Here is a 20,922-nt window from a genome sequence, read left to right on the forward strand (position 1 = left end):
AAATGTATATATAGAACAAAAGAAAATTTATATAATATTAAAAATTTACCAATATGTAAATATATGCAATATATAAAAAACAATATACATTTCTTATTATATTTTTATAGAAAAGAATATAATTAAAATATATATATATATATATATATATTATATAAATTTCTCATAAAATAATTCTTCTCTTTGATCTATTATTTTAATTTTTTTTTTTTTTTTTTTTTTTTTAATATTTTGATAATTCTTTATTTCTTTTATTAAAATAAAAATGTCATATTTTCTCTTCAACTAATATAATCATATTATTATATATATATTATCTTAATAATATATTTTTGTTTCCTCAAATGATAAATATATATATATATTATATATATATATATATATATATAATATATATATAAATATATAATATTATACATGTACGTATATTTATATATATATATATAATAAATTTTTTTATTGATGCACTAGTTATATTTTCATGTTATTTTATTTATTTTTTTTTAACAATAAAAATATATAAATATTATAAAAATATATTTTTTTAAAATTTTTATTTGTTATTATAAATAATAATATATATATATATATATATTGAATATCTTATTTTTATTTCTTTTTTTTCCTTATAATATTTTTTAAAATATAAAAAATATATATCATAAAATATAAAAATATGTTTTTGTAAATATATATTTATTTATATATTATTATAATTATATGTATGTATATATTTTTAATTATATATAAATAAATCATATTCTTTTCATTATAAAATTAATATATTTTTGTAAATAAAAAAAAAAAAAAAAACACATTGTAAACATTGTATTTTTAAAAAATAATAATCATATTTTGTATAAAAAACATTTTAAATAATATATTTATATAAAGTATATTATTATTTATTGTATTCCTCTCATGTGATATGTAAAAATAAAAAATACACTGTATTATAAACAATAATATAAATATAAAAATATATTCCTTGTAGATTAATATAATTAATAAATAAAAAAAATAAAAAACAAGGAGAAAAATATGTAAGACTAAGATTGTAGTATACTTTTTTTTTTTTTAATGTGGACGTTATAGAAATATTATAAATGTAAAGGTGTATATTATTGTTCTGTATATATTATATATATATATATATATATATGTATATATGTTTATGTATTGATTTTTTTTTTTTTTTTTTTTATGTTTATTTATTAATATATAAATTTTGTTAATTTTTTTTTCCCCCAACTTTTTAAATTGTTTATATTTAATCTTTGTATATTTTGAAATATATTATAATATATATGTAAAGTGCCTATTATATTTATATAAAGTTGTGATATACCTTTGTTTTATGCTATATATAAATATATATATATATATATATATTTATTTATTTATTTATATGTATATACATTTATATATATTTTCATATTATAAATGAGTGAAGAAAATGAAAAGTAACTTATTTACGTATGAAAATATTTTTAAGAATAAAAATATAAATATAATTGATAAAATTAAAGAAAAAAGGAAAAGCACACAGGACTTCAATAATGTATCCATAAAAGAAAAGGAGAATGATAATTGCCATGTAAATAACAAGGATATACAAATTGAGACAAGTAACCAAAAAGAGAATGAAGAAAATATACATATGAATAAAAATAATATTAATAATGAGGATATTTGTAAAAATGATAAAAATGTAGATATTTGTCAGTCTTTATTAGGTGAGGATAATTTGGAATATACAGATAATAATACAAATGGATTTAATAATATATCAGAAGATAATTTTCATAATTTTAAATTAAAAAAAAAAAAAAATGACATATCTTCTCTTTTTGATGATAATATATATGATAAAGATATAGCTTATAATGAAAAGAATGACAAGAATGAAATGGTTGAAAAGGATGAAATGGTTGAAAAGGAAGAAAAGGATGAAAAGGATGATAAACGTTTTGATAAACCTTTTGATAAACATTCATTTTTCTTATCACCTTCTGTGGTTATCGAACCACAAGAAGAATTTTCTTCCTACATAAATAGCATAAATAATAATAAAATGAGCAACAACAATAGCAATAATAATGATGATGATATAAACAACACTTGTAGTAATAATAGGAATCATATTTTTTGTGATGAGGTGCAAAATTTTAATGTAATAGATCAAAGAGAAAATAAAAGTAATGAAAATTTCCATATAAATAAAAAGGAGAATGTAGAAAATCATTTTAATAATGATTATAAAAAAGATTTTTTAGTAGATCAGAATTATAATGATGAATATCATAATGAGGATATAAATAAATATATGAATAATAATGAAGAAGAAAAATTAATTATTGATAAAGAAAAACAAAATGATGGAGACAGTTATCATCATGGTAATAATATAAAAATTTGTGAACAATTAAATAAGGACCCTTTAATAATTTATTCTCATAAGACATATTTGCATGATTATAATTTGAATGATACAAGTAGTGAACATATAAATATTGAAAATTTATTAAATGATAAAAGTGAAGAACAAGAACAAAATAAAAGTGATAATAATCAAAAGGATTATGATAAAATTACTGAAAGGATAAGTTTAAATAATAATATGGATAACAATTTTTTTTTATGTAATAACAAAAATGAAAGAAAAGATTGTGAATACAATGAAAAGGAAAAAGAGCAAATGAAACTGAATAATCACAATTTTCATAATATTCATAATAATAAGTGTGATTATGATGATATGAACATGTATCATAAAGGTGATAATTTACATATGAATGTAACTACCATAAGAGATAATAATAACAATCATGATATTAATCATAAAAATGATGATATAAACATACAAGATGTTAATAAAAATATGCATGTTAGTTTTTGTTTTGGTAATAATGGAACTTTTTTTTATAGTAAAAATTCAAAGATTAAGTATCAATATTTAATTAACATAATAGAGATAAATATGAACAAAAAAAGAAAGAAGCACATAAATAATGAAAAGAAGAATGATGAAAATAATATTAATATTAATGGTAATACTAATAGTAATAATAATAGTAATAACAATATTGATAGTAATGATATATACCAATGTCATAATAATAATATGGAGAAATTCATTTATTGCATAAAAAACTTCCCAGGGCCATTCAGTAGAAAAAATAATAAAGTAGACCATAAAATAGAAGAATTTTTAAAAGGATATATAAATATTAATAAATCAAGAACAACAAATGATAATATTTTTGAAGATATTCAAAAGAATTGTTTATATAATTATTTATTAAATATTTTGAAAAAACCATATTTAACTAATTTTAATTTAAAAGAAATTTCAATTGAAAAAAAAAATGATACAAATAAAAATAATAATAATAAAGGAAATAATATTATTTCGTATTTTTTAGATAATTATCAAGACAAAAAAGATATAAAAGATAATTTATATTCATCTGATTATTTTAATGATGATGATGATGAAGACGCAGATGGAGATAGTTTATCCAATAATGAAATGGACGAATTTGATATAAATGAATATGTTCAAAATGATTCTAATAAAATAAAAAAATATGATGAAACAAAAAAAAATAACAATCATATAAATATGTTTAACCATACAAATAATAATAGTAATAATATTATAATGAATAATAATTTATATAATGGTAACATGAAATATATGTTTCAAATGAACAATAATGTTGATAAGACAGAAAAAAATGTATTAAATAAAGAGGAGAAAAAATGCTACACTGATATTTATGAAAATAATAAAAATATAAATGATATATGTATAAATAATAATACTTATCTTTTTTTTGATTTTATAAATAAAGAATTTATTATGGAATTATATAAACGAGAAAATAAAAATGAACGTATTACTCATGATGATATTTATTTATTATATTTTCATATGTGTATATATAATAGTAAGAAAGCTACAAACATTTGTATCAAAAAAGAATTATATAAATATTTCTTTTTGGTTTTAAGAAAATATAATAAAAAGAAATATTATAAAATGTTAGATAAATATATTAGTTATATCAAGAGATCAATTAATAATGAATTAGAAATGAAAAATGATATGAAAAATATATACAAAATATATAATTATAATATATATGATGAAATATGTACTGAAGCATTTGTATTCTTTTTATGTATATTGAATAAAAAAAATATGGTTTTTAAAAAAGATATATTAGTTAATTATTGGTATGTATTTTATACATTAATTTTTCATAATTTTATATTTCAATATAAGGAAAATGAAATTCAGTTTGAAGATTATAAAGAGGATATAATTAATTTTTTTATATATCTAATACATTTATTATATGAGAAAAAAAAAAATGCAGAAGCACAATTTTTACTTTTGTTAATATCAAACAATCCTTTTGTGTTTGCCTTTTCACCTTGTAAAAAAAATGATGATAATAATTTAGAGGACATTAATAATATTCATAGTGCTAAATATTGTAGTAATAAAATTTATAGTGATCATATTGATGGTAATAATAAAAATATTAATATTAACAATATTAATAATATTAATAGTATTAATAATATTAATAAGAATAATAATCATAATAATAATTACCATCATAGTAACAATTTTTATAACCATTCAAACATAGAAGAATCCAATGGTGTTGGTTATTATGGATTGTTGAACTCTCATTTTGATATTATGTGCTTTCAAGTTAGTGATATATATGAATATATGTGTAGATATGAAAAAGATGATTTTTTTTTTGAGCAGCTTATTTTTTATAAAATTATATATGCATACATTTTATTAGAATATGGTATTCTTTCACAAGCACAACGATATGTAGAAATATTATATTATTACATTGATGTAATAAAAAATGACAGAAAAAAAAATTCGTATTTATTATATTTATATGATACCTTATTAGATAGAACAAAATATATATTTACAACAACAAATAAAGATATCTTATCATTACAAAGAAAGTCTTATATCCCCAGTGATGAAATTATATATACTTATAAGTTTATATCTAATTCTGGTATCACTACAACAATACCAAGAGATAATATGCCCGATCATTTTATGCATAATAATTATAGTAATAATATGAAAGGATATGTAAATTATAATAATATGAATGATACTAATGTTAATTATATAAATGGATATACAACTATCAATACTGACGTAAGTGCATTTAATAATTCCCCTATACATAATAGAAATAAAACTATACATTTACAAACACAAGAAAATATAAATGAATATTATAATGTAAAAACAAATAGAACAGTAACAGATTATTTAGGAAAAAAAAATGTTTATTCCAACATAAAAGAAGAGGGACATCAAAACTCAATGTTTGATGGATTTAAAAATAATTATAATAATCAATCTTATAATGAAAATGAGAATATTCAATCATGTGATATGTTAAATGGTGATAGTACTACAAATATGAATGTGGATAGTTCCAATGTTCATGTGCAAAATGGATCTGCAAGTGTTCATCAAACGATTAATAATAATATATACCACAATAATAATAATAATAATAATATTAATATGTATCATAATAATAATAATAATAATATGTATTATCATAATAATATGTATCATCACCATAATAATAATAAAAATTATGCTTATGAACATGCTTCTTCCAATGTAAACCCTTCCTCATATTTTGCCTCAGAACAAAATGAGGCACCTTACAATTTTACAATTGACAATAATAATAATAATAATAATAATAATATAGGAAGAAATTATAACCACTCAAGTGTAAATAGTAATACGCATCATCATATGTATAATGATATAAATAAACATGTTAGTACACATGAGAAAAGTATTGAAGGTACATATAATTATAATGTTCATAATAATAATAATAATATAACATCTGTGTATTCTCAAAACTTTTCAAATGTTGTAGAACAAAATAATAATGTTAAAGACACGTTCAAAGTTCAAAATGAAAATGGAACCATGCATGGTCCATTAAATGCTCATATAAATACGCATAATTCTTTATATGGTAATACAAAAAATATAGAAGAAAATGTTACCAACAATATAAAAGAAAAAGATGACAATATGAATGTAAGGAATAATAATATGAAGATTAATAATATAAATCTCCAAAATTGTAGTGATAATAATTTATCATCATCACAAGAACAGCAACAATCGGCAAATGAAAATAATATGGATCTTATAAATATGGGCAAAAGTTTTATTTCGGGTTTCTTTTCAAATATAAAGGAAAAAATTAAAAAAACTGAATATATGCAGGAAGAAGAAGAAGAAGAAAATATTTTCTATTATGATTATGAAAAAAAACGTTGGAGAGAAAAAGGTGTAACTTCTGATGAAGAAAAGGAAAGAGAAAAGCAAAAATTAGAAAAACAAATGGCTATGAAAAATATATCCCCACCACCTACTGGTCTAAATTATTCATCAGAAAGAAATAAAAACCCTTTAAATATGACTGATGTTCGTAGTAGATATGTTGATTATTTTAATTAATACAATGATCGGACAATGGTTGTAAATAATAAAATAAACTTGAATATATAAGATATCTTTTTTAAACATATATCCTCATATTTTAATATATATATATATATATATATTTATACTTATATGTACATATTTTCCCCATTTTTTTTTGATTATTTTATTGTTTATGTAGATTTACATTTTTATATTATTATCCTATTTTTTTATTTCACTATCTTGTTTTTGTATAATTTGTTTTCGTTTTTGTTTTTGTTTTTGTTTTGGCTTTTTTTTTTTTTTTTTTTATGATTTTGTTTTAATATATGATAATTCTTCCTTATAAAGAATAAAATTGTTTTGTAAAATAAATAAATAAATAAATAAATATATATATATATATATTTTTTATATATATATTTTATATATGTGTACATTTCCACTTTGTCATTTTAGTTGTTATAAAAAAAAACTATATATTTAAAGCATCTTAATTATTTTGTTAATTATAGCTATTTAAAAAAAAAAAAAGAAACAAATTTTTTTTATATCTCCATTTATTTTACTTTTGAAGAGATACAAGGTTATTTTATTCTTTAAATATAATATTTTTATCCTTATTATAAATATATATATATATATATATATATAAACTCTGTTTACTATATATTTATTATATACACAACAGCATTTGTATCCATTTATGTGTGAATACTGATTTTACATAATGCAGTACATAAAGATTAATTATATTTTATATATACATTTTTTGGTGTTATCTTTAAAAAATTTAACAAAAATTTTACTAATAAATTTATTATAACATTATATATAAATATATATATATATATATACATATTTTTTTTATCATACCATTTTTAAAAAAAAAGCCAAACAATAATAATAATAATATATCATTATTATATTTAATTCGTAAAAAGGTATATTTTTTTAAACTTTATATTTTTAATAGTTGTAAATATGTATAATATATAAACATTAATTTATTAAACATATTTTATTTTTATAATGTTAAAAAAAATGTAACAAAGCCTTATTCCTTAAATTATGAATATAATTATATATTATATATATATATATTTTTTTACAAGGTAATAATAAAAAATAACCACAACTATTTATTTTTATATATAATAAATATTATATATATATATATATATATATATATATAGTATTTATAATAATGCATATAAAATATATATATATATATATATTAATATATATTATATATTATATTTATTTATGTATTTGTACGTATATATTTTATTAATATATATAATATTACCTATTGAAAAAAAAAAAAATTCTTATTTCACTCTACATATGAAAATTGACCTTCTATTCATTTTTCTTCTTTTTGAATACACGTTTTTTTCATTTTTAAATTTGTTACTGTTTTAAGAAAAACAATAATTAAAGTAAGAACTAATTTATCTAAACTATAATATATATTTTAAGAAAAAAAAAAAAAAAAAAAAGAAGAAAAAAGCAACATTCTAAAGAATATATAACAAAAAAAAAAAAAATAATAATAAAATAAAATAAAAAATTAAACAAAAAAAAAAAAAAAATAATAAATAAAACAAAAAAAAAAAAAAAAAAAAATTAAACAAAATAAAAAAAAGATAAGATAAATCTGTATATTTTTATGAATGAAACATAACAATATTAATAATATATTATTTATATATAAATATAATAAATAATAATTTTACAATATCTTTTTTCCATTGAAAAGAAAAAAAAAAAATAATAATAATAATAATAAAATAATATATTATAATATATTTATATATATATATAATAATATATATTGTAATATATTATATATATATACTTTTATATAAATTTAAAAAGAATGGCAAAAAAAAAAAAACAAATACATTTGAATATAATTGATTTTCAAAAATATTATCAAACTGATGATTTATTATTAGATACCTCCATATCCACAGAAAAAAAAACAGTAGATAGTCAAAAATTTATAAGAAAAAACAGAACGTTAGAAAAGGATGAAGTGGTTCAAAATATAGACTGGAGAACTTTTGATAATGAAAAAGAAAAAGAAAAAGAAACAAATAATGAGAATACTTCAAATGTAAATAAAATAAAAAGTCCTGGACAAGAAAAAAAAAATTTTAAAAAAAATAATGATGTTATAACATTAGGAGCACGTAATAAAAATAAATCAACCAATTTAAATGCTGATGATTTAGATTTTACAAACTTGAGAAATAAAAAAAAAGAAAATGAAGATGTTGATTTTTCAAATTTAAGAAATAAAAAAAAAGAAGATGAAGATGTTGATTTTTCAAATTTAAGAAATAAAAAAAAAGAAGATGAAGATGTTGATTTTTCAAATTTAAGAAATAAAAAGAAAGAAGATGAAGATGTTGATTTTTCAAGTGTAAGAAATAAAAAGAAAGAAGATGATTTAGATTTTTCAAATTTAAGAAGTAAAAAGAAAGAAGATGATATGGACTTTTCAAATTTAAGAAATAAAAAGAAAGAAGATGATTTAGATTTTTCAAATTTAAGAAATAAAAAAAAAGAAGATGAAGATGTTGATTTCGCAAATTTAAGAAATAAAAAAAAAGAAGATGATTTAGACTTTTCAGATGTAAGAAATAAAAAGAAAGAAGATGATTTAGACTTTTCAGATGTAAGAAATAAAAAGAAAGAAGATGATTTAGATTTTTCAAATTTAAGAAATAAAAAAAAAGAAGATGATTTAGACTTTTCAGATGTAAGAAATAAAAAGAAAGAAGATGATTTAGATTTTTCAAATTTAAGAAATAAAAAGAAAGAAGATGAAGATATTGATTTCTCAAATGTAAGAAATAAAAAGAAAGACGATGATTTAAACTTTTCTGATATAAGAAATAAAAAGAAAGAAGATGATTTAGACTTTTCAAATTTAAGAAATAAAAAGAAAGAGGATGATTTAGATTTTTCAAATGTAAGAAATAAGAAGAAAGAGGATGATTTAGACTTTTCAAATTTAAGAAATAAAAAAAAAGAAGACGATATGGACTTTTCTAATTTAAGAAATAAAAAAAAAGAAGACGATATGGACTTTTCTAATTTAAGAAATAAAAAGAAAGAGGATGATTTAGATTTTTCAAATTTGAGAAATAAAAATAAAGAAGAATCCAAGGGAAATGATACAAATAAAAGTGAGAAACCACTTTATCTAAGAAGATTAGAAGAATATAGAAAAAAAAAGAAACTTGAGAGTCAAGCAAATGAGGCAGAAATGAAAGTAAAAGAAGAAGTAAAAGAAGAAGTAAAAGAAGAAGTAAAAGAAGAAATAAAAGAAGAAGTAAAAGAAGAGGTAAAAGAAGAAATAAAAGATGAGGTAAAAGAAGAAATAAAAGAAGAAGTAAAAGAAGAGGTAAAAGAAGAAATAAAAGAAGAAGTAAATGAAGAAATAAAAGAAGAAGTAAAAGAAGAAGTAAAAGAAGAAATAAAAGAAGAAGTAAAAGAAGAGGTAAAAGAAGAAATAAAAGATGAGGTAAAAGAAGAAATAAAAGAAGAAGTAAAAGAAGAGGTAAAAGAAGAAATAAAAGATGAGGTAAAAGAAGAAATAAAAGAAGAAATAAAAGAAGAAGTAAAAGAAGAGGTAAAAGAAGAAATAAAAGATGAGGTAAAAGAAGAAACAAAAGAAGAAGTAAATGAAGAAATAAAAGACGAAATAAAAGACGAAATAAAAGAAGAAATAAAAGAAGAAATAAAAGACGAAGTAAAAAATGAAATACCAAGTGAAACAACGAAAGAAGAAATAAATAAAGAACAGAAAAAGGAAGAAACCGAAAAAAAGAAATTTATTCCTAAAAGAGTTATTATGTATCAACAAGAATTAAAAGAGAAAGAAGAAAGAAATTTGAAATTATTAGAAGAACAAAGAAAAGAGAGAGAACTGAGATTACAACAAATTCGAAGTAAAATCCAAGGTACTTCATCAACTTTTATTCCATCTGCAAAATTAAAGCATTTGGAATCTTTAAAAGAGGAAAAGAAAAAAGATGTAAAAACAAATATACCTCCTAAAGATAATAATAATAATAATAATAGTAATATTACTGTTTTAAAAAATAATAAAAATGAAGAACAAACTGTTATTAAAAAAAAAAGTATATTCTTAGAAATAGCTGAAAAAACAGAAAATGCAAAAATTGTTGAAAAAACAGATATTGAAGAAATAGCAAAAAAAAAGAGAGAAGAACTTTACAAAAAACAATTAGAAAAAATTACAAAAAAAAATGAAGAACATATAAAATATAATAATATTTATAAACATGATGTAAATATAATAAAGAATTTTTATAATGAAATAAAAGATAAAATAATTCAAAATTATTATTTTAATCAAGACGATTGTATTTCCTTATGTTCAATCTTAAAAACGGATGACTGTATAATATATATATATAATTATATAATTACATATTACAAATATATTATATACAATACATTTATAATATAGTACATTATCATGTTTATATTATTATATATATATTTATTCATGTTTATATTTAAAGTTTTTTTTTTTTTGTTTTATACTTTTTAGGTAACTATATGGAGAGTCACGTACCTTTTTATGTGGCTATATCCATTTTTATGTTAAGTCTACCACAGAAACTTCAAATTGACGATTATTTCAAGAGAGCTAGCAATATCAAAAACCTTCTCATTTATTTAAAAGAAGTAAAATTTTGTCCATATAAACATATGTACATATAAATCCACAGATATATATATATATATATATATATATATATATTTTTTTTTTTTTTTTTTCAGAATAGCAAAATTGAAAACCACGAAGATTATATATTAAATGATACCTTAAAATTTTGTGACCGTAAGAATACATATGACAGTATTTTAAATAAATATAATATGTTGCATATATATATATATATATATTTATATTTATATTTATATTTATATTTATTTATTTTTTATTTTTTTTAAAGAGTTAAAATATCCACACTTGTCAGAAGAAACATCATTAATTGAAACCATATTTGACACACTATTATATTCTGGAGTTATATCAAAAAGTTCCTTTATAAAAGTAAATAAAATGATTATATATAAGTATATAATATATATATATATATATTTTTTTTTTCTTATAATTATTATTCATGCCTTTGCTTTTTTTATTTTTCTAGTGGTTCCAAGATGATGATGATTTATATACAGAATTAAAAAGTAAAGCTATGTTACAGGTAATCATATATTTTTATGTGGTTATATAATTATGTGATGGATTATTTTTTTGTAATATATATGACTTCTTCATTTTATATATATTATTTTACGATAAATTGTGTAAAATAAGCTTAAAAAGAAGATAGAAAGAAAAAAAAAAAAAATTTTTTTTTTTTTTTTTGAAATGGCATATCATATGATCTTTTATCAAAAAAAAAAAAAAAAAAAAAAAAAAATTAAATGATGAAAAGAGAAAGGCGTATGCTAACAAATGAAATTAATATAAACAATGTGTTTCTAATTTTGTTCGATATCTTTTTTTTTTTTTTTGTCATTGTAGAAGAAAAAATATATATATATTATATATATATATTATTGCACACATGTTATTTTTTGCATTATTTTGATTTCCTACATTTATTTATAATAAAATATATATATATATTTGATTATTATACGTTTATTTATTTTATATTATTTTTTTTGTTTTGGTTTCTCCTTTAGTTAATATATTGGCATAAGTGGCTAACCGAAGAAGAAAAGGACCAAGAAGAAGATATGGATGAATTAGATGACACAGAAGAAAAAAATATAAGTGATGTTTCAGATATAGAAAAAAATGTTCCAAAAAATTTCATTTTTAAAAAAATTAAAAAGAAACTCTTCTAATGATCCATACACAACTTATAAGGATAATATATGAATATACAGTATAAATAAATATAATTTTTTTTTATTATGTTAATATTTTGTTCATTTTATTTTATTTTTTTTTTTTTATACTACACTATATTATATTATATATAACTTTTTTTATATTTTTACCAATTTAATTTTTTTTTTTTTTTTTTTTTTTTTTTTTATTAATAAAAATTTATTAAAATACAAATTTAGTTATTATTATTTTAAATAATTAATAATATTATTTATATAATATGAATAATATATATATGTAATATATATATAATTATATTATAATATGATAACAAGGTGACATATTATTTTTAAATTAATAATTATTTTTATATATATAGGGAAATATAACGATATTTTATATTTTCATACATATTATTAATAAGGAATATTTATTTATAATTTGATATATACCACTTTTCAGCACTATATAATAATATTATATATGTGAAAAAAATATAAAAATATAAAAGAATAAAAAAAATAAAAATATAAAAATAATAAAAGAACTCTCTAAGAGCACATATATGAAAAATCGTAATAATAGGATAAATAAAAAATACATATTTAATAATATGAATGTATATATATATATATATATATACATTATATATATTATTTATTATCATATAATACCAAACATATATGTCATAAATAATTATTCCATATGCTACATATGTACTTTTATTAATATTTACATTTAAGGTTCATACATATCTATATGTTTAAAAGTAAATTATTTTATTTTATATTTTTTAATTATCATTATAATATTATTATTATTTTTATCTCTTAATTGAAGAAAAAAAAAAAAAAAAAAAAAAAAAAACATATAATAGGTTAAACTTTTTTTAATATTTATTTAAAAAAATAAATAATATAATACATATGATATTAAGATATATGTGAACAATTTATAGAAAAATATTTTTCTCTCTTATTATTTTAAAATAAATTTTCTTATTTTCTCCTTTTATATATTTTTATTTATTTAAATTGGAAATTCTAATATTTTTTATTAAAAATATTATTTTATAAAAATATATATACATATATAATATTATATATATATATATATATATTATATTATTATTATAACTATATAACAAATAATTAAGTACCTATATATATATTTTTTTTTTTTTTAAATATAATATTAAAAATAAAAAGATAAATATATAAATCCCAAAATGACTACTTATACTTTAGTTCTTTTAAGACATGGTTTGAATGAAAAAAATAAAAAAACCTTAAAAATATTATAAAAAAAAATATATGTTATAAAAGTAATAATAATTCTTGTTATAATATTGAAGTTAACACATCTTACTTTTTTTTTTTTTTGTTTTGTTTTTATTTTTTTATATTTAAGGTGAAAGTACATGGAACAAGGAAAACAAGTTCACAGGATGGACCGATGTTCCTTTAAGTGAAAAGGGAGAAGAAGAAGCAGTGTAATTTAAAAAAAAAGAGAAACGTTATCTATATAATTTAAAAAAAAAAAATTGTCATACAAAACTATTTAAAGGAATATATTCCTCACACATTAATACTTTGTTTTTTATAATATATATATAAATATATATATATTTATATTTATATATATATATATATATATATATTTTTTTTTTTTTTTTTTTTTTTTATAGAGCTGCTGGAAAATACCTTAAGGAAAAGAATTTCAAATTCGACGTTGTTTATACATCAGTTTTAAAGAGAGCAATATGCACAGCCTGGAATGTATTAAAAACAGCTGACCTTTTACATGTTCCAGTTGTTAAAACATGGAGATTAAATGAAAGGCACTATGGTTCCCTTCAAGGTTTAAACAAATCAGAAACAGCCAAGAAGTATGGAGAGGAACAAGTCAAAATATGGAGAAGATCTTATGATATCCCTCCACCAAAATTAGATAAGGAAGATAGCAGATGGCCAGGACACAATGTTGTATATAAAAATGTACCAAAGGATGCATTACCATTTACTGAATGTTTAAAAGATACTGTTGAAAGAGTTTTACCATTTTGGTTTGATCACATTGCACCTGACATTTTAGCAAATAAAAAAGTTATGGTAGCTGCTCATGGAAATAGTTTAAGAGGATTAGTCAAACATTTAGATAACTTAAGTGAAGCTGATGTATTAGAACTTAACATTCCAACAGGTGTACCTTTAGTTTATGAATTAGATGAACACTTAAAGCCAGTAAAACACTATTATTTATTGGACAGTGAAGAATTGAAAAAGAAGATGGATGAAGTAGCCAACCAAGGAAAAGCAAAATAAATTAATATAAATAAATAAAATTTTAACCTTTAACGAAATATATACACATTTATATATATATATATATATATATATATATATATATATTATGTGACACAAAATATAACATAAGAAAATTCTATTTTTACATATTAATGTTCATAAAGAAATAAATAAACCATACCCTTCTGAGCATATTTTACTCTTTTTTTTTTTTTTTTTTTTTTTTTATTCACAAATATATATATATTTATATATATATATATATATATTAGTGAATATATAATATGCATATGATTTTTCTATTATGAGATTTTCACCATAGTTATAGATTAAAACTAAAAATTTATTTATGGCATAAGAAACTTTTTCTTCATTTTAAGAAATAACAATTAAATGCATAAGACAGCTACTTTCGAGGTTTCCCATTTGTGGATAATCTTTTTATATATGCAATTTATAAATTCATAAGGTGCATACGAGAATATACACAAAGAAAAAATATACATACATACATATATATATATATATATATATATATTATTTATTTGTGGGGACACTATCTCATATTTATATAGGTGCACTTATCGTTACGCTATAATTTGTAGGTTATAAAATAACCTCTTTTATCTTTTTTAAATCTATATATATATATATATATATTTATAATATCGAATTATTAAGAATATAATTATTCATTTCTATTAACGTTTCGAATTTGGAAAGACATAAATTGAGGTAACATATATGTATACGGTACCAAAGTATACAACAATAGAAATGTAATAGTATACATATATATATATATATATATTGTTTCACATGATAAGATAATAAAATAAATGATAATTTTATTTTCTTTATTTCCATGTATTTTTTTACTTACAATATTACGGGTGCTATAAATACATTATATTTAAAATATATAAATATATATTTATATATATATTTCTTGATAAGCAATTTTTTTTTTTCTTTCTCTTTTTTTAATAATTCCAATTTAATTATATTTTAAAAATAACAATTATATTTTCATTTATGTTTTTTATATATTATACATAAAAGGGTTATATATATAATATATATAATGTATTTAAATATATATATTTTTTATATTTGTTATACTATAAAATAATTTTTGTTTTTTTGAATATGTATTTTTGTCTTTCATGTGTGCAAACTTAAAAAAAAAAAAAAAAAAAAAAAATTGAAGAAATAAAAATAGCTAAAATATTTATTATGCCTTTTTTGAGTAATATGAAAAAACTATAATAAAAAAAATAAAATGACATAATATTATCATATTATATATATGTATAATATATATATAATATATAAATATATATATATATTTTTAATAATATTAATATAATATACAATATAGTATATATTAACATTATTATATATATATATATATATATAATATATATATAAATAATACATATATACATATATATATAATATATACATTAATAATAATATAATACTATTCAAATTAAACAACGCAAGGAAAAAAAAAAAAAAAAAAAAAAAAAAAAGGAAATGCATAATAATAAAAATATTAAAATATAAAATCCATAAATTATAAAAAAAAAAAAAAAAGATAAAATAACAGAAAAAAAATGAAACATAAGAATTATAAAATTTTCAAGGCAATTTTAACATAAATTTGTTTCTTTTTTTTTTTTTTTTTTTTTATTATTCTTATTTATTTATTTATTTATTTTATATGTATTTTTTATTATTTTATTTCAATTTTGTGTTGTTCTTATAATGGTTGATTGGTTTTTTTTTTTTTTTTTTGAAGTATAGCATTATTATATACATTATCCATTAAAAAAAAATTTTGTAAATTTTTTTTGGATATGTATAATATAAAATTTTGGAAATAAACAACTTTCATAAATAAAAAAAAATATATATTTATTTATATATATATATATATATATGTTGAAGGTTTTCATTTTCTTTTTATTTTTTTAATTAAAGTTGGATATACAGAATGACACTGTAAGTTACCATAATTTTTATGATTATAATTATTTGTTTAATGAGTACGAAGACAAATTTTACCTTGAAAAAATAATAAAATAAAACATAAAAGAAAAAAAAAAAAAAATATAGTATTTTAAAAATATAAAGATATAATGTCTGCCATAAAAAACGCGGTCACGTATTACTTTGCCATCGTATCATTATTTTCTGCAGTTTTTTTGTCAATCATTGGTCTTATGTTATTATATGATTCCGATTCGCTAGAATTACATGGAGACAAATCAGAAAAGGTCAAGCCTTCATTTATTTGTGCAGGGGTAAGACAAATCAAATTAAATCATGAAATGCATACATACATACATACATACATACATACATACATACATATATATATATATATATATATATATATATTTATATTTATATACTTCCTTTTAATAATATTGCTAAAAATGATTTCTATGAAGTTATATTATATGAACTAAAATATGCTTTTATTAAAATATATGACAGAACAACATCTACATAGCTGTGTATTTAAATGAGACGAAAATGACAACCAATTTATACTTTCACTTTCCATACAATGAACATATAAATATTATATATATATATATATATATATATATATATATATATATATACATTTTTATTTCGTAGGTATATTTTTGCATATTAGTAGTTAGTAGTATTATGATAATTCGAAATAATCACAAATCCAAAAAATATAAAACCAAAACCATATAAGAAACCTTGTTAGTTATAATATATATATATATATATATATATATATATTTTTTATTTTTTTTTATTTTTTATTCGTATTCTGTCCCCTTCCCCTATTGTATTATTTTATTATTATTTTTTCCTTCCATAATATAATATTGTATATATGGTATATATGTAAATTTTTACACCCACACCCAAGCAGATTCCTTTTCTTTTTTTTTTTTAATTTAGTTTGAACATACAAAATTTTCGTGATAAAACAAAACAAAGAAATTATAATATTTGTTGTTTTTGTGTGCGGTGTAGATTTATATAATACATTATTGGGGGATAAGAAAAAAAAAAATATATATATATATATATATATATATTATATACATATTTATTTTCTATTTATTATTATTGTATTTATTTAAAAGTCTTATTTTTTTCTCTTGGATTTACATAAAAAAAAAAAAAAAAAGGATTTATCTTTTATATGACTTTTATTTTTATTATTTTATTTTTTTATTTTAATAGCTTAAAATATTATTTCATTATTTATACGTTTTTTCTTTTTTAAAAAATATTCTTTTTAAATGCATACATATTATTATATATATATATATATATATATATATATATATATATATATATATATTTTCATATATATTTTTTTTTTTTTTTTTTGTAAATTTTTTTTTGAATATGTTATATATATAATACATAATTAACTTTTATTTAGTATATATTTTTATATATATTGTTATTTGATTAATATAATGCATAATTTCTCATAAAATTTCTTCCATATATATATATATATATATATATATTTATTTATTTATATTTATATATATTTAATATACACTTTTAGAACACCTAATTTAAATTTCCCTATAAACTAAATATTTTATTTATACTTTTTAAATTTTTGCTTTAAATTTTATTTAATGAAGAATAGTTATCTTTATGAAGAGAAAGATGTATAATGTATAATATATAGGACTCTTTTTTTTCTTTTTTTTTTATAATAGTTTTTTTTTTATTAGGCTTAATGAGTAAACCACAAATATAAATAAAAATAAATTTATAGGATATATATATAAATTTATATATATATATATATATATATATATATATATATATATATATTTATATTTATATATTAAGGTATATAGGTATTAGTTTTTGTGAATGGGAAAAAAAAATAGTAATAATCAAATAAACATATAAAAAAAAAAAATAAATAAATAAATAAAATATGTTTGTTTGGACACACCTAAATAAATATACAAACAGATATATTAATAGATATATTTTAAAATTCACAAGATATGAATCCTTACGTTTATGTATGTTAAATTTTACTAGTACTATAAAAAATGAAAATAAGATATATTCAAAAAAAAATTTTAATAATGTTTTAATGCAAAATATAAAAATTACGGAAGATGAGGAAATTATATGTGAACAGTTTTTTTTCTCGAAATATAATTTACCATATGTTTTAAGTAAATAAAGGAAAAAAAAAATATATATATATATATGAACATACATGACATAAAATATGGTATAACGTACATATATATATATATATATACATATATATATATATATATATATATATATATTTTTTATAGAGATCCCATTCAGTGATTTGAGACTAATCGACACATGCAACAATAACCACAATCCAACCATATTAATCCGAAAAGATATGATATTGTTAAGAACAGGTTTTTTGAGTTGTGTTATTCGATATAACGAATTGTGGCTCTTTGAACCTAGGGAACCCCTAGTTATAAAAGCTACCAATTTAATTAAACAAAATTTAAAAAGAATATATGAATTAAAAGGAGATATGAATTCAGGAGTTGAAATTCCATTAAATGAAGTGAAGGATGAAAAATGTCAAGAGAATGAAAACATGTATGAAACAAATATTAGTAATGATATATATAGTACTCATCAGAAGAATATGAGTGATAATATAAATGATACATATAAAAAGAGCATTTGTAGTGATATAAATAATATAGGAAGTAACCACAAAAAAATAATATCAGGAAATTATAATATATTTAATAGAAATAATATATGGAAAAATAGCACACAAATAAATAAAAAGGATATATTTGAAATAAGCGAAAAAACATATATGAATGAAAATAATGATGTATGTAATAAAATAAAAATTGTAGGAAAGGAAGAACCTTATAATAATAATAATAATAATAATAATAATACGAAAGAACATGATAATGATGAAAAAGATGATATAAATTACTTAAATGTTGAAAATAATTTTTATAGATATAAAGGAAATATATCTTTTGAATTTTTATGTTTAGATATATGTATGCAATTATCTATTAAAGAATATGAAAATTATTTAGATACAATAAATATAACATTAAGAGAGAAAATACAACTTCAACAAAAAAAAGAAGAAAATATAGAAATAAATATGCTAACAAATAATTTATTAAAAGAAATGATGAAAATTAAAAATAAATTACAGAAATTATCTAATTTATTAAATGCATTACGTAGTAATATTGAAAAAATATTAAAAAATGAAACTGATATGAAAAATATGTATTTAACTACATTAAATAAAATATCAATAAATAAAATAAAAGATTATAGTGACTTAGAAATATTATTAGAAACACATTTACAATTAACAGATGAATTATCAGGAGAATTAGAAAATATGGAAGAAAAAATTACACATTATGAAGAATTAATGAGATTAAATTTAGATTATAATAGAAATAAATTTATTTTATTGAATGCTAAAATTTCATTTTCAACATTATTTTGTTCTATATGTGCTGTAATTACTAGCTTATTTGGTATGAACTTAAAAAATTTTATTGAACATAATGATTATGCATTTTTTATTGTATCCATTTTTATTACCTCATGGTCTATTGTTGGAATATATTTCACCAAAAATATAAATACCCTCTTAAGGTTTTTTGACAAATATAATGTGAAATAATATCATATAAATGGAAATGTATTTACAAAATGTCAAAACGTAAAAAAGTGGCAACACATATTATATATATATATATATATATATATATATGTATGTATGTATATACATTTGTTTTATTATTCATCTGTTTATTGCTTTTCCAACCCAAGTGAAAAGCATGAAAATACACATTTTGTTATATATTACCCACTTTATTTGGGGTGAATTAAAATTTATATATTTCTTTTGTCTTACTTTTTTTTTTTTTTTTTTTTTTTTCAATAATTAATAACTATTTTTTGTATTTTTTTAAAACCTTATTAAAAAAAATTTATGGAATTTAAGAAAAAAAAAAATATATTTTTTTTTTTTAATAACAGTTAATTATTATAAACAAAAACAATATTGCAAATATAAAAATAAAAAAAAATATATATACACATATATAAAAATATATACATATATATAAAAATATATACATATATATATAATATATATATATATA

The 20,922-nt window shown here is 17.5% G+C and overlaps 5 protein-coding genes across 5 annotated transcripts; all 5 read left to right on the plus strand.

Moving 5' to 3' along the window:
* Window positions 1–1,456: 1,456 nt before the first annotated feature.
* On the plus strand, window positions 1,457–6,556 carry PADL01_1118000 (conserved Plasmodium protein, unknown function; the record flags this gene model as incomplete). The annotated part of the gene is made up of 1 exon (XM_028682641.1): window positions 1,457–6,556. The coding sequence occupies one exon, from the start codon at window positions 1,457–1,459 to the stop codon at window positions 6,554–6,556; it is 5,100 nt and encodes a 1,699-aa protein (XP_028538899.1).
* Window positions 6,557–8,405: 1,849 nt separating this feature from the next.
* PADL01_1118100 (conserved Plasmodium protein, unknown function) lies at window positions 8,406–12,436 on the plus strand (the record flags this gene model as incomplete). The annotated part of the gene is made up of 6 exons (XM_028682642.1): window positions 8,406–10,962; window positions 11,118–11,254; window positions 11,351–11,411; window positions 11,527–11,627; window positions 11,728–11,784; window positions 12,272–12,436. 6 exons carry the CDS (start codon window positions 8,406–8,408, stop codon window positions 12,434–12,436), a joined length of 3,078 nt encoding a protein of 1,025 aa, XP_028538900.1.
* Window positions 12,437–13,650: 1,214 nt separating this feature from the next.
* PADL01_1118200 (phosphoglycerate mutase, putative) lies at window positions 13,651–14,746 on the plus strand (the record flags this gene model as incomplete). The annotated part of the gene is made up of 3 exons (XM_028682643.1): window positions 13,651–13,684; window positions 13,833–13,914; window positions 14,110–14,746. 3 exons carry the CDS (start codon window positions 13,651–13,653, stop codon window positions 14,744–14,746), a joined length of 753 nt encoding a protein of 250 aa, XP_028538901.1.
* A 2,126-nt stretch (window positions 14,747–16,872) lies between these two features.
* Window positions 16,873–17,467, plus strand: PADL01_1118300 (conserved Plasmodium protein, unknown function; the record flags this gene model as incomplete). The annotated part of the gene is made up of 2 exons (XM_028682644.1): window positions 16,873–17,037; window positions 17,381–17,467. The coding sequence occupies 2 exons, from the start codon at window positions 16,873–16,875 to the stop codon at window positions 17,465–17,467; spliced, it is 252 nt and encodes an 83-aa protein (XP_028538902.1).
* A 1,225-nt stretch (window positions 17,468–18,692) lies between these two features.
* PADL01_1118400 (metal ion channel - Mg2+, Co2+ and Ni2+) lies at window positions 18,693–20,438 on the plus strand (the record flags this gene model as incomplete). Its single annotated transcript, XM_028682645.1, has 2 exons — window positions 18,693–18,942; window positions 19,072–20,438. The coding sequence occupies 2 exons, from the start codon at window positions 18,693–18,695 to the stop codon at window positions 20,436–20,438; spliced, it is 1,617 nt and encodes a 538-aa protein (XP_028538903.1).
* Window positions 20,439–20,922: the final 484 nt, after the last annotated feature.

Source organism: Plasmodium sp. gorilla clade G2 (genome assembly GCF_900097015.1).
Source record: "Plasmodium sp. gorilla clade G2 genome assembly, chromosome: 11".
Taxonomy (NCBI): domain Eukaryota; phylum Apicomplexa; class Aconoidasida; order Haemosporida; family Plasmodiidae; genus Plasmodium; species Plasmodium adleri (nom. inval.).